General features: G+C 53.8%; 7 protein-coding genes across 7 annotated transcripts; 2 read left to right on the top strand and 5 right to left on the bottom strand.

The window, feature by feature from the left end:
* Positions 1–314: 314 nt before the first annotated feature.
* AB675_8675 (putative HTH La-type RNA-binding protein) lies at positions 315–3,694 on the bottom strand (the record flags this gene model as incomplete). Its single annotated transcript, XM_018149141.1, has 2 exons — positions 315–846; positions 897–3,694. The coding sequence occupies 2 exons, from the start codon at positions 3,692–3,694 to the stop codon at positions 315–317; spliced, it is 3,330 nt and encodes a 1,109-aa protein (XP_018004325.1).
* A 1,164-nt stretch (positions 3,695–4,858) lies between these two features.
* AB675_8674 (Nitrogen permease regulator 3) lies at positions 4,859–7,203 on the top strand (the record flags this gene model as incomplete). Its single annotated transcript, XM_018149140.1, has 2 exons — positions 4,859–5,487; positions 5,520–7,203. 2 exons carry the CDS (start codon positions 4,859–4,861, stop codon positions 7,201–7,203), a joined length of 2,313 nt encoding a protein of 770 aa, XP_018004241.1.
* A 170-nt stretch (positions 7,204–7,373) lies between these two features.
* Positions 7,374–8,870, bottom strand: AB675_8673 (uncharacterized protein; the record flags this gene model as incomplete). The annotated part of the gene is made up of 1 exon (XM_018149139.1): positions 7,374–8,870. One exon carries the CDS (start codon positions 8,868–8,870, stop codon positions 7,374–7,376), a length of 1,497 nt encoding a protein of 498 aa, XP_018004476.1.
* Positions 8,871–10,254: 1,384 nt separating this feature from the next.
* On the bottom strand, positions 10,255–11,608 carry AB675_8672 (putative MFS-type transporter; the record flags this gene model as incomplete). Its single annotated transcript, XM_018149138.1, has 2 exons — positions 10,255–10,653; positions 10,754–11,608. The coding sequence occupies 2 exons, from the start codon at positions 11,606–11,608 to the stop codon at positions 10,255–10,257; spliced, it is 1,254 nt and encodes a 417-aa protein (XP_018004397.1).
* Positions 11,609–12,921: 1,313 nt separating this feature from the next.
* On the bottom strand, positions 12,922–13,773 carry AB675_8671 (uncharacterized protein; the record flags this gene model as incomplete). The annotated part of the gene is made up of 3 exons (XM_018149137.1): positions 12,922–13,111; positions 13,171–13,520; positions 13,594–13,773. The coding sequence occupies 3 exons, from the start codon at positions 13,771–13,773 to the stop codon at positions 12,922–12,924; spliced, it is 720 nt and encodes a 239-aa protein (XP_018004707.1).
* A 353-nt stretch (positions 13,774–14,126) lies between these two features.
* On the bottom strand, positions 14,127–15,518 carry AB675_8670 (Tryprostatin B 6-hydroxylase; the record flags this gene model as incomplete). The annotated part of the gene is made up of 3 exons (XM_018149136.1): positions 14,127–14,651; positions 14,744–15,051; positions 15,098–15,518. The coding sequence occupies 3 exons, from the start codon at positions 15,516–15,518 to the stop codon at positions 14,127–14,129; spliced, it is 1,254 nt and encodes a 417-aa protein (XP_018004622.1).
* An 882-nt stretch (positions 15,519–16,400) lies between these two features.
* On the top strand, positions 16,401–17,414 carry AB675_8669 (putative oxido; the record flags this gene model as incomplete). Its single annotated transcript, XM_018149134.1, has 1 exon — positions 16,401–17,414. The coding sequence occupies one exon, from the start codon at positions 16,401–16,403 to the stop codon at positions 17,412–17,414; it is 1,014 nt and encodes a 337-aa protein (XP_018004384.1).
* Between the last annotated feature and the right edge of the window lie 65 nt (positions 17,415–17,479).

The following is a 17,479-nucleotide window of genomic DNA, read 5'->3' as shown; positions in this document are numbered from 1 at the left end:
CACGGCATCTTTCGTGATGGGTCGTCAGAAACTCCGGGCGCCTACCATGACTGCTGTTGACCAAGCGAGATATGCAGCAAGCCTGGCTATGCTTTCATGGACAATGCTGTGAAAATGGATGTGCAGAGATGACCAGCATCGATCTCGGAACATTTAAGTCCTGTCAAAGGTCTCCTGGGAGATCTCCAGCAAAAGATGATGATGCTATCTTTCCTAGGAACTGAGATGCGACGTCTGGCTCGATATGCTGATAGCTGAGCTTTCATAGCCAAGCATGTGTAGGATTTGTAGTTGGTGAGTGGTGAAGGTCCAGCTCAGCCAGCACGGTCCAGCTGAGTCTTCTCTTCAGTGGTGAGGTTGTCCTGAATACGCTTGCGCGACTTCAGGTTGAGTGCGCCGTCGCGCCATACTTGACGTAACAGCTTGAGAATGGGCTTCTCAGGACCAGTCTCCTTGCGGAGCAGATCGACAAGGTCTTGAGCCACATGTACTGATATTGGTGAAGTCTCCTTTAGAGCGCCTTCATAGTATCGGAACAAAGCCTTCGAGCCTCGTTCATCGCCACGATCGGTGTCCTCCTTGGCTGATGATTTAAAGTCATTGTACAAAGTCAAATTGAATTGACTGACTAGAAACGACGGCCAGAATGCGTACATGCCATCCATGGCGTCTTCGATGCCGTGTTCGCGATCTTGAATTGCCTCCGCGTATGCGACAGGGTAGGGTTGGGTATAGTGGCCATCTGACGGCTGGTCGGGCAAACGCATCTTCTGACCATCCTTTGTGACCACTGCAGGAGCATCTGTATCAGAGCCAAACTTCAAGCCTTGCAAGCGAAGACCAAGTCTGTAAAGTGCGTTAGAAGGACGAAATCGTTGTGCGTCAGAAGGACTTACTGTTCAGATGGCTTGCGACCCATGCCGCCACGCGAGTTCTGGCTTTCGTTTGACCGGACAGGTGCAACAGTGGACATGCCTCTATCTTCGCCAGCTTCAGGGAGCGCACGTTTCAGAACGTGCACTGTTGAGATCTGCTCGTCGGGGAACACGTTCTCATCTGTGAAACTTCGGGAGACGGTCCGGCGGTGACCGTTGACGGCTGAACCGTTCGGGTGCGTGGCTGACACACCGCGTCCTGACTCTTGTCGGCGAAGTGGCTCTTGGCCAAAGGAGGGATCGCGTTGATCGAAGCGGGCGCTCTGGGGCATTTGGATGCGTTCATCTCCACCCATACCGTCGAATGGCGGAATCATGCTGAACGCCGGAGGAGAGGAAGGGCCATGGTACATACCATTCGTGCCTGCAGGAGGACTTCTAACCTGATTGGGCACGAACGGCGTTGCATCACCGCTCCCATAAGGTAGCTGTTGATACTGATGAGGCGCAAAGTCAGCCACGAAGCCAGGGCCGTCGTTCTGGGCTGCAGGCAGACGCTCGGGCATCGGAAGGACGAAGTCTTGCCATCCTTCCTTGCGCCTAACTAGCTCATCGCCGTTCTGGGTGACGGTGTATTCAATGTCAGCACGCAAGTTTGACAAGACGCCGCGAACGACTTCTAAAGAAGACTTGTCTTCCGTCAGAGCCTGAATTCGCTTGAAACCAGCAATGACGTGCAGGTGTACCCAGCCTTGTGAGTCCATGTTCTTGCGGAGAAACATGTCCTTGCACAAGTTGTCGATGGAGAAGTAGTACGCGACTTGAGTCGCAACAAGAGACATGACCGCATATGAGCTCAAGCTGTCGTTGTACGGCATCGCGCTCATGATGCCCTGATGCATGGGCATCGAAGGAGCCATCCCATAGGGCTGCATGTCGGTCTGCAAAGGTGCCATGTTTTGCTGCGGCGGAGGAAAGTTGGCATAGTAGTTCTGTGGAGGGTACATTTGCGGCATGGGTATCGATTGCGCACGAGACGGGTTGCGACCTTGAGATGCAGCAGTCTGAACGTAGGGCTGCGATGACTGTCTTGACCGAGATTCGTGTTGGGACTTCGGAGCATCGAAACCTCCTTGCGGCAATGGCGAGGTGTATGACTGATTCCCTTGGTAACCTGGGTTGAAGGAACTGCCTCCTCGGCCACGATAACCACTACCACGACCACGCTCACTTCTGTTCGAGCGCGGTTGTCCATCGCCTGAATACTCGCGATCTCTCCACGACTCTACTTTTTCTCTTGCATTTTCTCGGTCTTTTCGAGCGGTGCTGCCGCGTTCGGGTCTGGGATAGTCATTCGAGCGATAGCTTGCCTGAGACGGTCTGGCTCTCTCAGACACGTTGTTGTGACGCGCTGTACCTTCAGTCAACTGAATTTGGCTCAGAGCTTCCGTAGATGATTCGAGGCTTTGAGAAGCAGCATTATTTGCAGCTTTCGGCGAATTGTTGCCTGTGCGTTTCTGGCTTGATGAAGATCTCGAAGGGTCCTGAGACGTGACGTTGCTGTTGATGGCTTCTGAGGCAGGAACAAACGGTGCTGCGGCGGATGCTGCGAGTGGAATACTATCTTTGGTCACGGGAGCCGAAGGTTTTCGACTCGTAGCCACATTGCTTTCCCGGCTTGCTGCTCTAGGATTATTTGCTGGCAGAGAACTTGCTCGGCCGCCCCGACTGGCATCATTCTTACGCCCGCGATCCTCGCGTGGCACCGGCGGTGGAGCCATGGACCCAGCATTGTCAATGCGATCAGTGTTGTTAGTCTGACCACCCCGCCCGTTGGGATCACGACCAGCGCGACTCGATCGCCCGCCGCGTTTGGCAGCCCCTGCTGGAAGCTGTGTCTCGAATTTTGCAGTTGGCACGAAAGGCATTTGGACCCATTGCTTGCCATGTGACTTGTTGTTACGAGACTCCGGTTGTGGCGCGCCTCTTTCCGCTGTCACAGACTTCTTCCGGTCGTCAACAGTGACAGTTTCGGGAGTCGGCCAAGCGGTCGTATCGGCGACAAGTGGTTTGGCATCTGGCCTACCGGCCTGAGATGCTGACTGTGCAGCTGGTGCAATCGACTCCGCACGCTCGTTGTGTTTGTTGGCAGCTCGCGATGAGTCTCGGTCAAGTACGGGCTTGCGTTTGGCATCTTCAGCCAATTTGGCAACGGGCGCGCCAGTAGTACCGGGCTTCTGAGCCGCAAGCTCACGGTTCTTGGCTTCCTGCTCTTCCCTCCGCTTTTGCCAGATATTAACCACCGGAATGGAGGCAGGCTTTAGCTCCTTGTCTGCGGCAGCGTTTGAGGGTATGGAGACCTTTTCCCAATCATCGTCGTTCTCCTTATTCTTGCCCTTGTCGCTAGCATTGGAGTCTCGGTCAAGGATTGCGGGGCTCTCTGGCAGATCGACAGGCGCAGATGATACTGTGGTCTCCTTCCCGGACTCATTGGCGGCAGGTATTCTTGGAGAGGCCACACTGGACCCTGATGACTTCTGTTGAGGGCGTCGAGCTGACGCAGTGGTGTCCTTGTCTTGTGGCACCTCGCGGTCCAGGACTGTTGATTTCTCGTCTTTGACTGGTGGTTTGGCGTCGTTCTGTTCCGTTCGGCTGGCACTGCGGGACGGCTTGTGAGCAGGCTGCGTTGGAGTATCAGACTTCGGCTGAGGATTTGATGACTGTTGTTGCTCGACTGAATCAGGCTTGACTTCTTTGACCGAAGTGGCAGCTGAAGGCGCAAGGCCTTTGGCTGCTTGAGCATACGAAAATGCAGGCATGGCTGGACTTGTCGCTGCAGACATTTCACTGTCACTGTGTGTGCTGACCACCCTTCCTATCTGCTTCCTTCCTCTTGCTCACAAGAGCGCTTCTCTCCCCAGCTCCAAGCCGGTCGATCAAGTGGAACCTTCACCAAGCAGCAGAAGATGCCCGCAAGGTATTCGTCAGATTTGCGAAGGCTCGCCTTGCTCACGCTCTCGAACGATCCGAGATATTGTTCGCGCTAGGGACTGGCAAGAGCGGACAGTGTTGCGCGATCGCTACTGCGAAAGGCTCGAGAAAGGTACTCGCTGCGGTGCGGGGTGGCAGATTATTTTGCCAGGTGAACGTGTTGAACTTCGTGTAATGAAGAAGTCGAAGCTGTGGCGCAATCGAGTGCGTAGAAATGCTGTCGCAGAGATGGGGAAAATTGATTGCCGTGGAGGCGTTCCTACAACTCTCAAACGCGCCTGACTGGGTCGAGGTACTCGACTAACAAGTGATTGACCTGTGTTCCGAGAAATGCCTCTTCTTCGTGCGTCAAGTGGCCCAAATTCACAGTTCGTGCGGTTTGGATCGATTTGTCGTAAATCCCGAATAGAAGGATTTGGAACGTGGGACAGGCCAGGCACGGAGTGATCGAGGTCAGAACTAACAGGTCCGCTCGGGCGACGTTGCCTGCGCGAATAAAGTCCTGCCGTAAGACGAGCGTCCGATTGGTTTCGAGCGTGTACTCGCGCCTCGACTGCGGCGGGACCGATCACTGGCCAGGTACAGATACAGACAAAGAATGCCCAGAATATCTGCGGTAGAGAGAGAAATCGTGGAAGAAAGTGCGAACGGAAGAGGTTGCGAGTTAAAGCTGCTTTAGTCAAGGACGAATTTTCTAAAGTTGTCAGGGCCGAAGGCTTTCTCCTCATGTCCGCCAAGCCTGCCCGTGCCGAGTTCAGTGCTGCCCCACTGCAACCCGGGCATCACATTTAACGTGAAGCTGGGAGGTGACTGCCTTGAAACTACTGCATGGTTTCGTATCTGCCGTCAGGTGAGTCACAGTGTCTCTCGCCTGGGTGGTCGTGCCTGTTGTACGTACGACATCGAGTCGAGGAGGCCACGAACTCGGGTATGTGCCCGCCTGGAGCGGTTGTAGGCACCCGAAAAGTAGCCCCAAGGAGTTCTTCTTCTTGATGGCTGCTGGCCCGAACCCATGTCTTCTAGGTATAATACTGGTGGCACAGACTCGTGCAGGAACAGGAGCGCAAATTCTATTTCACTACCCACCTGATCCATTAGCCCAGGATGAGCAGCATCTACAGGACGCAGATCAGGTAGTTGCAGACGATAGCTCCAGCAGTGACTCAGGCAGCGAATCGTCCAGTGACGATAACATCTATGAAATCACAACTTCCAAGGCCACAGACATTTCTCATGGCGAAGATAATGACGAGACCTATGATGAGTTGAGCCGTGTACGCAGCGATGAACACTGGAAGCCTTCATGGGAGCCTTTGCTGGGAATTGGCGAAGAAGGTCTTGTTAGCTTGCTGGCTCCTGGTCGCGCATGGCATAAGCGCAAGTTCGAACTGGGCATCAACGACTTAGTCTTAGTCGGGCGTCCGGTATACGTGCGTGAGAGTGGGCGCTGGAAAAGACGACGCCGGAGACATCACAATCGTCTAGAAGAGCATACTGAAATCGATGAGGAAGATGCTGGAGGTACTGACCAAGACCCGACTTCGGAGGCGGAGGACCAGCCGCCGCCAGATGAGCAGGAAGCCGAAGTCGACGCTTCCTCCGACAAGAGCGCGCTCACCATGTTTCACTTGGTCTTCGTGATGAATCCTCCAGCCCTAGAGCACACGCAGCGATCAAGGAGATGTACGACAATGTCATCAAAAAGCTAGCTAAAGTCCTCAAATGGGAGCAAGCCAATAATGACTATGTCTGGACGCAGACCGACTTAGTACACAGCATCAAAGCATCTCATTATGCCCAGCGGTCATCGACCAATGTCCTCTACAACGACCTACTGAAGCAGTCCTCTTTGGCCACGGCAATTGCGACCATCTATCGGACGATATCCACATCTCGTGTAGCGGCAGTCACTTTCAGTCCAGATGTTTCCCTGTCTCTACAAATTCCGCCTGTCACATCCACATCGTATCTACCATCATTGACTGACCCACCCATACCGCCAGGTATCTGGCTCACGACAGCCAACGATCCTATCTCCGGGCAGTCTGACCTCGAACTCGACGCCGCCAAACCTGACAATGCACTCCAACTGGCCAAGTCCTTCACGTTGCTGCTTCGCGATAATCCTCATAAGATTCTCAAAGATGTTCAAGGCACCTCGGGGCCGCTGGCTCTACCGTTAGCGAACTTGATCACATCTCTGACACCGACAAAGTCCTTCTACAAGATCTCTCAGCGAACTGGCCTGCCCTTGGGTGACATCCAATTGCTATCTCGGCACCTGATCAGCTGGCGCCGAGCAATGGCAATCCCACCTCTGCATCATCAGGATACGTATATTGTGTCTCCGAATGCCGACCTATCCCAGCTAGCGACCGCTATCAAGTCTTTCGAGTCGACCTTTCCAATGCTGCCGTCTCTACCACGGTTCCTCGCCCTACTTTCAGGTACGCCCGCACCTTTTGGCAACCTCATTCCATCATCAGACCACAAAGAGGAATACTATCGTGTCTTAGCCTGGCTTCTCCGAGGTGGATGGGTCACTCAACTCCGCACTTTCGCCTACGTGCGAGTCTCTGCAGCCGTCAAGAAAGCCGTACGCGAGCAGGACAAAAAAGAGAAACACGATGCCGCTCAAAATAACCTCGAAAGACTCAACCTGCAACCACAAGCAAAGCGCCATCAACGACAGCACTCTCAGCCAAAGCCTTCCACGTCTGTACCGTCCACTTCTGTTGCCTCATCTTACAGCAGCAGCAATTACCTGCGTAACCGTCCACATCTGTCTCGCCCAGGGTCGTCCTCGACCAACACCACCACCACTACAGCGACTCGTGTCACACAGGCCGGACCTCAGCACAACCCTGCACACGCGTCCCTCGTCGTGTCCCCACTTCGTGCCTCGGCGCTCGAGACCAAGTGGCTGAACCATATCCAGGCATCACTCGTGCCACATGCCGCGCCCGTGGTAGACAAGTCTCCATCAGACCCGGACGCACCCACCAATAGCGAGCCTGCATCAGCAGATAAAGACGCAGATCGCCAGCATCCCTTTGATCCATGGCAACACCTCACCCTTGAACAACGCCAAGAATTGCACGACGCCTGGCCAGGACTAACCAAGTACTTCAACGGCCAGGAAGCGCTCGAGCGGATAGCTATTCGGGAAGGCTGGAAGCGAAAGAAGACTGTTGAGCTGCTGGACTGGGTGAGCGATGCTGGTGCTGCGGCGACGGGAGTGCACGATCGAGGCGCGACAAGCAGTCAAGACGCACACATGAGACAAAATGCAGATCCTGCAAGAGATGCAGTTGTGGTCACTGTGCGGCATTGGTGATGGGTCTTTGGGCGACCTGCAAATTTGTAGCATAGACCGTCAGAAATGGTAGAATATTCCTCGAACGTAAGGCTACCGTGTGCATGGCCTCGAAACCTTGAACGCCGCCCAATGAACCAAATGTCCTATCCAACACCAACGTCAACCAGTGCTCACTTCGAGAAGCGCCTCTACCGTACGCGATTCGCTACCTGATCCCCCGGCACCGCACAACCCACAACAACCTCCGGCCTCACTCTAAACTCCTCCCCGCCCACCACCCCATCCACAATCCTTACTTCCCTCTCCACCACCGTGACGCCCTCCGTAATCGTCCTCGTCCTCCTGAACACTTTCGCCAGATACCTCAACATCGCCACCAACGCTCTTACCTTCTCCTCCGTCGTCCCACTCACCGTATTCCCCAGCGCTTTCGCCAACATTGCCGGCGCATACGTAGGCTGAATGGCTGGTTCTTCCTCCGAGCCATCGACATTGAGTCCGTGGATGAGATCAATGCGGTCGGGTTCAGGCATGCGTTCGAGGAATGCGATGCGGAAGATCTCGGCCGTGGAAGCGCTGTTGGTGTTGCCGAGGCAGAAGAGGCGGGCGAGGGCGCGATGTTGTGGGTTTCGGAGCGTTAGGGCGTTGGCCAGGGTGTAGCCTGCGGCCTTGAGGAGGTCGAGTTTGCGCTGTAATATGAGGTCAAAGCCTTCACGTAATGTGTGTTTCCCGGCGATGATCCCGCTAGCGACGTCATAGACGCTGCGATAGCTCTGAAAGACGGATTCAATCATGACTAATGCAGCGGTCCAATCTTCATGGCCCTTCGCGCCAGACACGTCGAGGACTTGCTCCATGAACCGCATCTGAAACGCGCGGTCTTTGCCGCGCATATCCTCGAGACCAATCAAGGCGGCGGGCGCGTTCTCCGCTTGCGCCAGCTGGCCAAAGTTGAGCTCGGAGCCGAGGCGGATGCCATCCATGAGCGTGTCGCGGTGGGATTGGGAGAGCTTGTCGAGGGCGGGGACCATGCCAGCTTCGACGGCGCAGAGGAGAATCATGTCGTGGTTGACGTTGGAGATGTCGGTGCCCGTGAGGGCGGAGTAGTCGGTGGCGAGGTTGGGGTCTTTGCCTAGGTCATTGATTATCATGGACAGGATGAGGGTGTAGGCGTCTTCGGGGGTGTTTAGGTTGGTCCAGTAGAAGTTGTGGAGCCATGTGAACGATGAGCGTTTTAGGCGCATGTCGGGGGGCTGGCCGTTGGCGAAGCTGTCGTAGTCGTTGTTGACGATCCAGCGGAGGGCTAGGATCCCCAAGAGGGTTCTGTTGATCTCGTCGTAGTTCTCGCCGTCGTATAATCTTTCAGCGATAGACGGGCGAGACGGCCGGGCTGTGCCAGAGTTCCGCACTGAGTATGCGTGCTTGAGACGTTCCATCTCATTTGGAAACTCGTTTCTGATTAGCATAATCACGTCGTCTTCCGGCAGCTTCCAGAAGGACTCGTCCGAGACAACGCTCCACAGATTCGAATCTGCCATAGTTGCTAGTTGTGAGTCTGCTCCGACTGAGTGGGCTCGTGAGCGTGAACCAGGAAGTGTTGTTTCTGGTGGTGGTGTCATCTGGTTGGTGTGCTCACCTTGTGACCTTTGCGATGTTATAGGCTTGGGCGGATCTGTTTGCGCCATTGTCAAATCCGGTTGCCGTGACTGTCTCATAAAGGACAAACAAGTCGAGTATAAGCGTGCTATCGAACCCTGGGCATGTCCAGTGCCTGCTGTGGTGACCATTTCATTTTCTGTTTGACGACTGGTGGCTGATGGCAACAGGTCGTATACAGTGTTGCCAGACAAGTATGCAGCGACCGCAAGCGCGAGAACAGCTGCTGTTATGCTGAGAGACAGACTCGCAGGACTCGGGCATACTGAGCGCTGACGGGACTGCATGTGCAGCTCAGCCTCTCAGCTGACTTCACGGCGCTGGCTCCCCTAGAAATCCGCTACCACGGTCTGGGGTTTGGGACAACATAGATTCACAGATGCCGAAGTCTCAGATCTTTCAACAAAGGTCGAGAAGTCATCATTCATAGTCCAACATAAGCTCGAGATTATCTGTAGTGCAATGTAGGTTGAAGTTGCCTTGTCGACTGCCTTGCAGTACAGGGTGCAAGGATCGAGGACGAATTTGGCAGGGGCATGGGCCAATGATCCGACTGTGGGGGAAGCAGCTAATGGGAACTTTGCTTCTGAAGTGGTCGAAGCATGCAGTTCCTCATCATTGTAATCTCTGCTAGTTTGCGGCAAGTGTCGTGACTGCCTTGCGACAATCCAACGCCGTGAAAGTAAGCTCCAGGTCGCTGCAAGGCCGTTGCTGCCTTCGCTAGGAGCAGGCCGTCTTGGGGACCGGCTTCTTCTCCTTTTTGCCCGGCACTCTCACAGTTGGCTGAGAAGCAAGATGAGCACCACAACTCGCAATATCTGACAGCTTGTACGGAAGACATGTTCAGAATATGCAATAATGCTTGTAAGTGATACTTGTGTTGTACATATATATGAGATGGAGCCATTTGCTCTGTGGTATCATGTCGTCAGTATGCTATCGTAAATGATGCTATTATTCATGCCTCATCGGCCACTTCCCCCAATATGTTCACATGCGTCAGATAGATGATGTTCCTGAGACGGTAGTCAGGACCTCGACATCACCTGCCAGACAACCGTTCTGTTTCGGAGCACACTTAATCACTGTCCAGTGAAACTGAGATAGCTCCTACGTTTGTCCTCCTTATCGGCCAGCTCGAGCTCAGCCTTTTCGTCGGCAGTAAGATCGCTTCTAGCTTTCGGTATGTCGCCCCAAATAGCCATCAGCACGAGACTGAGGGCCGCGCAGGCAACTCCGAACCAGAACGTATTTTGGTAGCTCCGACGGATGCCTTGCGATTCTACAGTCCACGACTGTATGATGTCGCTGAATCCGAGGATGATGGCAATTCCGAGGTGCAGCACTGAATTGATGAGCCTCCTGCAAGACCTTGTCGAGCAGATGGGAGAGAGGTCGTCACGAAGACTGTCATCACTGTATAGCTGATATCGATGGCGATGGTGCCGCAAATACATGCTGGGAAGACATAAGCCAGTAGTTGCCGCCCACTGGTATAAGGGCCGGCAGAAGTTGCGCTCCTATGCCTCCGATGCCGGATATGATCAACAGTAGACGGCCTGATACCAGATGGAGAACGAAGCCCTCAACAGCGGTAATGACCAAACCTCCGACGATCATCGGTGTGTACCAGGCAACGACTTGAAGAGGTGTTGCGCCCATGACGTCCTGGAAGAGCAATGTGCCGTACAGCAAGAAGATGCCCATTGTGCCGTACAGGAACATAAGCGCGACAACCAAAGGGCCAAGTGGTCCGACCTTGAAGATGTCCGGAGGTAGGATAGGCAAGCTTGAAACCAACCTCAACGTATACTGTCGCTATGAGCGATAGACACCCAGCAGAGAAGAGAGCAGGGATATATGGTGTGCGCCAACCGTCTGCGGCATGCGCTGACTCGGTGACTGCAAATACGACAAGTACGACACCACAGATGATCGTTACTGCGCCCCAGTAGTCCATAGTGATGTTGCCCCGCTGTCTCTGCTCGCCATCGTTCGGAATATAGAACACCGACGTGAGGAGTGTGACACCGCAGAGGATGGCCCCGATAAAGAAGTACCAATGCCACTTCAGATACTGCCCAACAAGGCCTGCCACGAAGATGCCGATAAAGAAGCCGACAATCGCGCAAGCTCCGTACAAGGCGAATATGACGTTCTTGCGTGGACCAGGTCGGTACATAGAGCCGATCAGCATGACGCCAGTCGGCAGGAACGCAGCCGCGCCCAGGCCTTGGATCGCACGACAAAAGATCAGCATGAGCGGATTGATGCTGAAACCGGTGATGATACTCCAGACCAAGAGCCAGGCGATACCGGCAACGAAGACTGGGCATCCTCCGTACATATCTCCAGCGCGACCAAATACCAACAGCGTACTCGCGATGGCCAACGAGAATGCTGTTGCGGGCCAGACACTCGAGTTTTGCGGGATGTCCAGCTCCTCGATCAAGGTAGGTACAATGACAGTGAAACCTGACACGAAGAACTCGGAGAGGATTTGGCTCATCAGGATCGAGAAGCAGAACATGACCTCTGCGAATGCTGACGTGAAGATTGGAGGACGCTCTCTTCCAAGGCGAGCGAGGCGAGCTTCCATGGACTCCTCTATCATCGGATCGATACTTCGCACCGTGGAGTCGAGTCTCTCATGTCGGTGTACCTCATCCTGGCTGGCTGGCTGAATTTCGTCCTCCCGAAAGGGATTGAACCGATGCTCCGGGGGAGGCAGCGCCCATGGCTCGTTGCTGGGTGGTCTGATGAGCATGTCGCTGTATCTTTTGGGTCTCATTGGGGTTGGCTGTTAAGAGACGTCCGAGACCGCCGTCGAAGGCACCCTGGTGTGCTCTTGTTGTCAGGGTTGTCGCATCACGCTGTAGTTCGTCACGCCACTCCTCTTTGTACTACTCAGCACATGGCCTGTGACTGTCATGACATATCGAGAATGCTTCAGGCTTGGTTGTAAAGCATGAAGATCGTGACCAGGACTCGGAGAAGATGACCAACAGGATATCGGAGAAAGATATCCACGGATGGTCATGGATAAGACATTCGTCGAGGTCGACGTACCCCGTCCGCAGCACCGGACCAAGACTTACTGTATCATGGTGCTGACTCGCTTCACAAGTATGATGATGCATTATCGATGCAGGGAGTCCATCCGCAGCAACGCCGGTAGTTTAGGAATTTCTTGACTATCGATTGCTAAAATGTCGAATGGCGACGCTAAGGGTAGAAGCACTGACCTTTCTGACCTCATGCCCATGCAAACCCCCATGCAAAATGGCACCCAGCGTGTCGGAATTGCCCATGTTGATCCGTAGAGCGAATCATGATTGCGCTTGCTGGTCAGCCCAAGTGCGTAAAAGAGGAGAAAGTAGGAAATGGCAGCCGTTGACGATACACTATCCCTTCGCTTACGAGACACCAACCTGAATTCGGTGGCCTTGGCGGTGTCGGAGTGGGTTTTTGACCAAATCCTTTCGGATCCGACTCGAGCTCACCAAGCGCTCCTGACAAAGATTGTGACTGTCACTGTGCGCGCGGATCTTTGAGTGACTGCGAGTCACGCCCATTACATAGCAGCCGCAAGGACACCGTCCATGTCATCCCCCACGGTGCTGTGACGAGAGCATGAGCAGCACGCACAGCTACATCACCGAAGGACGCATTCAGGAGCTGGGTACGACGGGATGTGGAGAATTATAGATTGATGATCACCACTGGGACCTGCATTAGCTCCATACCGATATCGATTATTCGGACTAGCTATGGACGATGAAACAGATATCGGGCCTTGACGAGTCTTTGATAAACGTAGGGCCGCATTTTCTACCTAAAGGTCCCCTCTTCACTAGCCCTTAAGACACGACAAGGTCCGCCGGAGGTAAGGCATCAGCTCGCTTCACTTCCAACCATCGTAAGACTATGAGACTATCAGACTAGACTGTCAGCACACCCCAACAGAGGTGTCTTCTCCGTGTCGATCTCTTCCCCTTCTGCTACCGGCATCCAGAATCGGCTTTGTACTCCAGATGCACATCGTGCGAGCACTGAAGATCGTCGTCCATTTACCCAAGCTTAGACGGCACTAGCAGTCCCAGCCGGCTGGTCAACACTTTTGGTGCTCGCGGCTTTCTCTTCGGCGGGAGCGGATGCAACGGCTGGAGTTGCTGCAGAAGTGTCTGCTTTGAAGGTGAAGGGCTTCCCCGCGACGCGATGCTTCTGCAGTCCAATGCCGAAGAAGGTGAGCGTAACCACAAAGAGCACACTGTTGCGACTCGTTAGCGTTCAAGACTCCTCATGTGCCAGTTTCCGGAGCAAACTCACAATTGTACTGCGCCCAAGCCGGCCGCTGTGCCCATAAGGGCGACTGCTGACTTCCACTTCTTCTCACTGGCAAGTGCTCTCTTGATCACAGGAATGCCACGGCTCTGTAGGCCTATATCCTCAGGTCTGAAAGGTGCGTTCCAAAATCCATAGTTGGTGGCAGTGGAGCTTCCATGCGTCCACCACGAATGGTTGAACGTAGCAGTCCACTCGGCGCAGAGCGCGAATGAAGTAAGCCAGAAGATGACGCCAAAGATCTCGAGGCCAAGTACGGCCCAGGCGGAGTAGAAATGTGGCCAGCGACAGAGCGACAGGGTGTAGTAGGCGAAGACCAACAGCGTCGCTGATGCCTGTGTTCGCCAGTCTGTTAGCAAGGGCTCCTTTCAAGCAGATCCTCAAGCAAGCTTGTTCCATAGTACGTACCGTGAACAGCGTTAGCCCAAAAGCCGCATACGAAGCATCTCCCCATAGCCCGGCTGCCGCTGCGACGAAAGCGAGGACCAGCACGGCAAGCACGAGGCGAGCGATGCCAATGATGGAGCTCCATCGTGGCATCGGAATCACATGCGGAGTGCCGCTGGTGTTGGTAGTGACCATCTTCATGACTGCTGTTGGTGGCACAAGCCGGCTTGATCGATAGCACTGGAGCGCGACAGGAGCAGAGCTATGCACGCGAAAAGGATGCGGTAGAAGGAAAAGGTATCTGGAGCAAGTAGAAAGACTGCTTGTTAGTCGTCTCGACCAGCGCGCCGCGTGATGCAGGCGCTTTCATTGTGTTGAAGTACCCGGATTCGACACTTTCCGACACGAGAGGCGTGGTAGATTTTGTTGACAAAGGCCTCGATTCGTCTGCGTTCGTCAACGCACAGACATTGTTCATGCCTGGACTGTATCTAGGGCGACAACCTGCGCACCGATCACCCAGAGGCCCCACTCTCCATAGCCACGTGGTCAGCTCATGCCTCGACGGGCGTAAAGACGAGGTGCAGGGGAGCACAGGTGACCGTGAAGACATCTTGGCTCTTGGTCAAGATATCAGTCCCGTCTTCTCCGGGTGCGAAGGTCATGTCAAACCCGAGCACAAGCTTAGAAACCACGGTCCTGAGCTCGTTGTATGCTAGTTGCTTGCCGATGCATCCCCAGCTGTTCATACTGAATGGGAAGAATGCTTGCTTATTGAGAATAAGCTCCGGCTGGGTTGTCCATCGTTCAGGTATGAATTCGTCTGGCTTCACGAAGGCTCGGATTGAGTGCTGGATTGAGTGCGTGGGTGTCAGTACTTGGATCTCACCAGGAATATAATGATCGCCCAGTCTGACGCCCTCTGGTGGAGGTTTTCGATGAAGTCCGCCGGGAGTAGGAGGATGCATGCGTAGTGCTTCGTCAATTACAGCATTCAGGTATGGAAGTTTGGCAACCTTCGAGACCTCGAACGTGTCATCGTCGCGTATGCCATTTTCGACGAGCTCTTGCCTTAACTTCTGGACACTGACTTATCCTTGGCTAGATAATAGGCAACGAATGATAAGGTCGTGGCAGTCGTGTCTGCGCCAGCAATGATGAGTAGACGAACATTGCCTTCTAGTAGCAGGTCCTCGTCCTTCGCGCTACTCATGAATCTGTCCACCTTCAGGAGTGAGCTCATGATGTCTGGCAAGGCTGGCTCGTACGCTTTCCGGTCTTTGATAGCTTCTCTGCTATAGAGAAGCATTTTGTTCATAGGTGTCCATTCCTCAGGGATGAGAGCCATAACGGTGTGTAAGAGCCAGCCGCACGAGCCGAAAACACCGAATGCTCTGCCGTTGGTATGAACAAGTTCCATGTATAGATGTGGCTTTCCGGTCTCCAGCAGACCGAAGTGCTTTCCGAAGCTGAGATCACCTGTCTTGGCTTAGTAGGAACTGCATCAACGCATCGTAGGACTCACCCATAACATCGAAAGAGAAAAAGCTCATCCACTGGGTCGCATTCACCGACTGACCTGACGTATTTCGCAGGTGGGACATCAATTTGTTCGCATGTTTCAATATTCGTGGATCGTAGTTACGTAGTGAACTCGCGGTGAAGGCTGGGTCCCAAGCGCTCTTGCGATGTCTATCGTGCATGTGCTTCTCTCTCATTTGTTGGACAGTGGTCAATGGCTTCGCGACGTCGTACCATTGACCCTTGGTGAACCTAGTCCCTGGAGCATGTATAGGCTCTACCATGTCTGGGTCCGCAATCGACAGCAAGTTAGGCCCGATCCTCACATACTCTCCGTACTTTTTGTGTAGTCTGTCGATGAACCAAGCGCTATCTGCGCGCTCTGACACGTTGTAAGGAAGCCAGAATTGCGTAATTCTTGCCATGAAAGGCCCCGGGTACTGGCGAAGCGGGTGAAAAAACGCTCGATATGCCGCAATGCTACCAAAAAGACCGGCCACGAACGAAAGGTAGTATACGGCCGTCTGCACGCACGCCTGAGTCCATGACGTTGCGTGGCCATATACCAGATACGACCATATCAGTGTAGGAGCCGTCGCCGCGCAGACTACATAAGTTGGCGATGCTCGTAGATGTTCACCGTTTCGAAAGTATAACAAATGGGAGAAAGCCCCGGCAAATGCTAAGAACCCACACGTTTGCGAGACCGACATATTGTATGATGTGATGGACACAGAAGCAGAGACTCACATGAACAAAATCATCGCCCTTGACTGTCGACGCGCTGCATAGAAACTTATACTCACACTCGAAATGCATCGCTCTGGGGCGAGATGCGGCCGCTCGCAGGTCGTTGCTGACATAAATCAAACGATGTGGTCCGCATGATTGACTCCTCCCAGGCCCCCAAGGTCCAGGCGTAGCGCTATGTGGGAAAGGGAACTGCCACTAGTCTACGATGCGCTACTGGGGCAAAGCATTTGACTTTGGACCTCCTGGTGTAGGAGGAGCATGAAGCTCGATACTCATGGATGAGATGATGGCAATGCAGGCACTTGGCGCGAGGTTGACCCCTGTTCTTGCCCCAAAGTTTCGCCTGCCCAAACGAGAGGAGCTCTGCTTGCGCAAGCGCCCGTTGATTGGCCGGAAGAGCAACCACAACGATGAAGTCATCCTCAATCTAGCAGAGACCATTTCCTCGGCTTGAATCTTGCCATGATGGCGGGCTCCTGAGCCTGGAATTTTCAAGGCGGACACAACTTGCTTCGTCAGAAACATCGGCGCGGAAGCACTTACAAGTTCCGGAGATGTGGCGTACTCAGTGCCGCCGGCAAGTTGCGAGAGTCGCGAACACGAGCATTTTAGGCGCGCAGAGATATCTTGCGAACTATACGCGTACTTTACTTCCGTTGAACAACGATACGAAGATACCTGCACTAGGGTTCGGAACATGGCAGGATAAGGATGCCCAAGAGGACGCCGTCTATCATGCCCTCAATGCTGGTTACAGGCATATCGATACTGCACGTGTTTACGGCACTGAGCCAGCTGTCGCCAAGGGCATTGCACGCGCCAATGTGCCACGATCCGAGCTGTACTTGACGACCAAGTTGTGGAACAATTCTCACCACCCAGACGACGTCCTGCCCGCCCTTGACGCCAGTTTGAAAGATCTGAAGACCGACTATGTCGACCTCTATCTCATGCACTGGCCAGGTGCCTTCAAAAGCGGTCCTGTGCTCAGACCCACCAAAGACGGAAAGGTTTTGACTGATAACATCGACTATCTTGACACTTGGAAAGCAATGGAGTCCCTACTCAGCACAGGCAAGACCAAGTCCATTGGCATTAGCAACTTCTCGAAGACCGAAGTCGAACGTCTGCTCAGCAAGTCCAAAACGCCACCCGCTGTCCATCAATACGAATGCCACCCCTACCTAGCGCAGCACTCATTTGCCGACTTCCACAAATCAAACAATATCCACGTGACCCAATACTCACCCTTCGGCAACTCAAACACCGTCTACTCCAAGGGCAAGGACATCGCCAAGCTCATCGATGACCCAATGCTGGCAGACATCGGCAAGAAATATGGCAAGAATGGCGCTCAGGTTGCGCTCGCTTGGGGTATCGCCAAGGGCAGGAGCGTCATTCCGAAGTCGAAGACGCCGTCAAGAATCAAGCTGAATCTCGAAGGCGACTTCGTGCTTGAGGATGTGGATGTTGGGAAGATTGATTCGTTGGATCGGAAGCTGCGCTTCAATGATCCAAGTGATTCCTTCGGCTACAACTTCTACGTGGGACTCGATGGGAAGGAGTAGCAAGAATGATCGAAGGCCTCCCGAGTACGTTACTGGTCTTGTTGCACCAGGTTCTTGTATAGACA

This window comes from Cyphellophora attinorum (assembly GCF_001299255.1).
Source record: "Cyphellophora attinorum strain CBS 131958 chromosome Unknown Contig3, whole genome shotgun sequence".
Taxonomy (NCBI): Eukaryota; Fungi; Ascomycota; class Eurotiomycetes; order Chaetothyriales; family Cyphellophoraceae; genus Cyphellophora; species Cyphellophora attinorum.
This window is presented reverse-complemented; position numbering and strand designations above follow the sequence as displayed.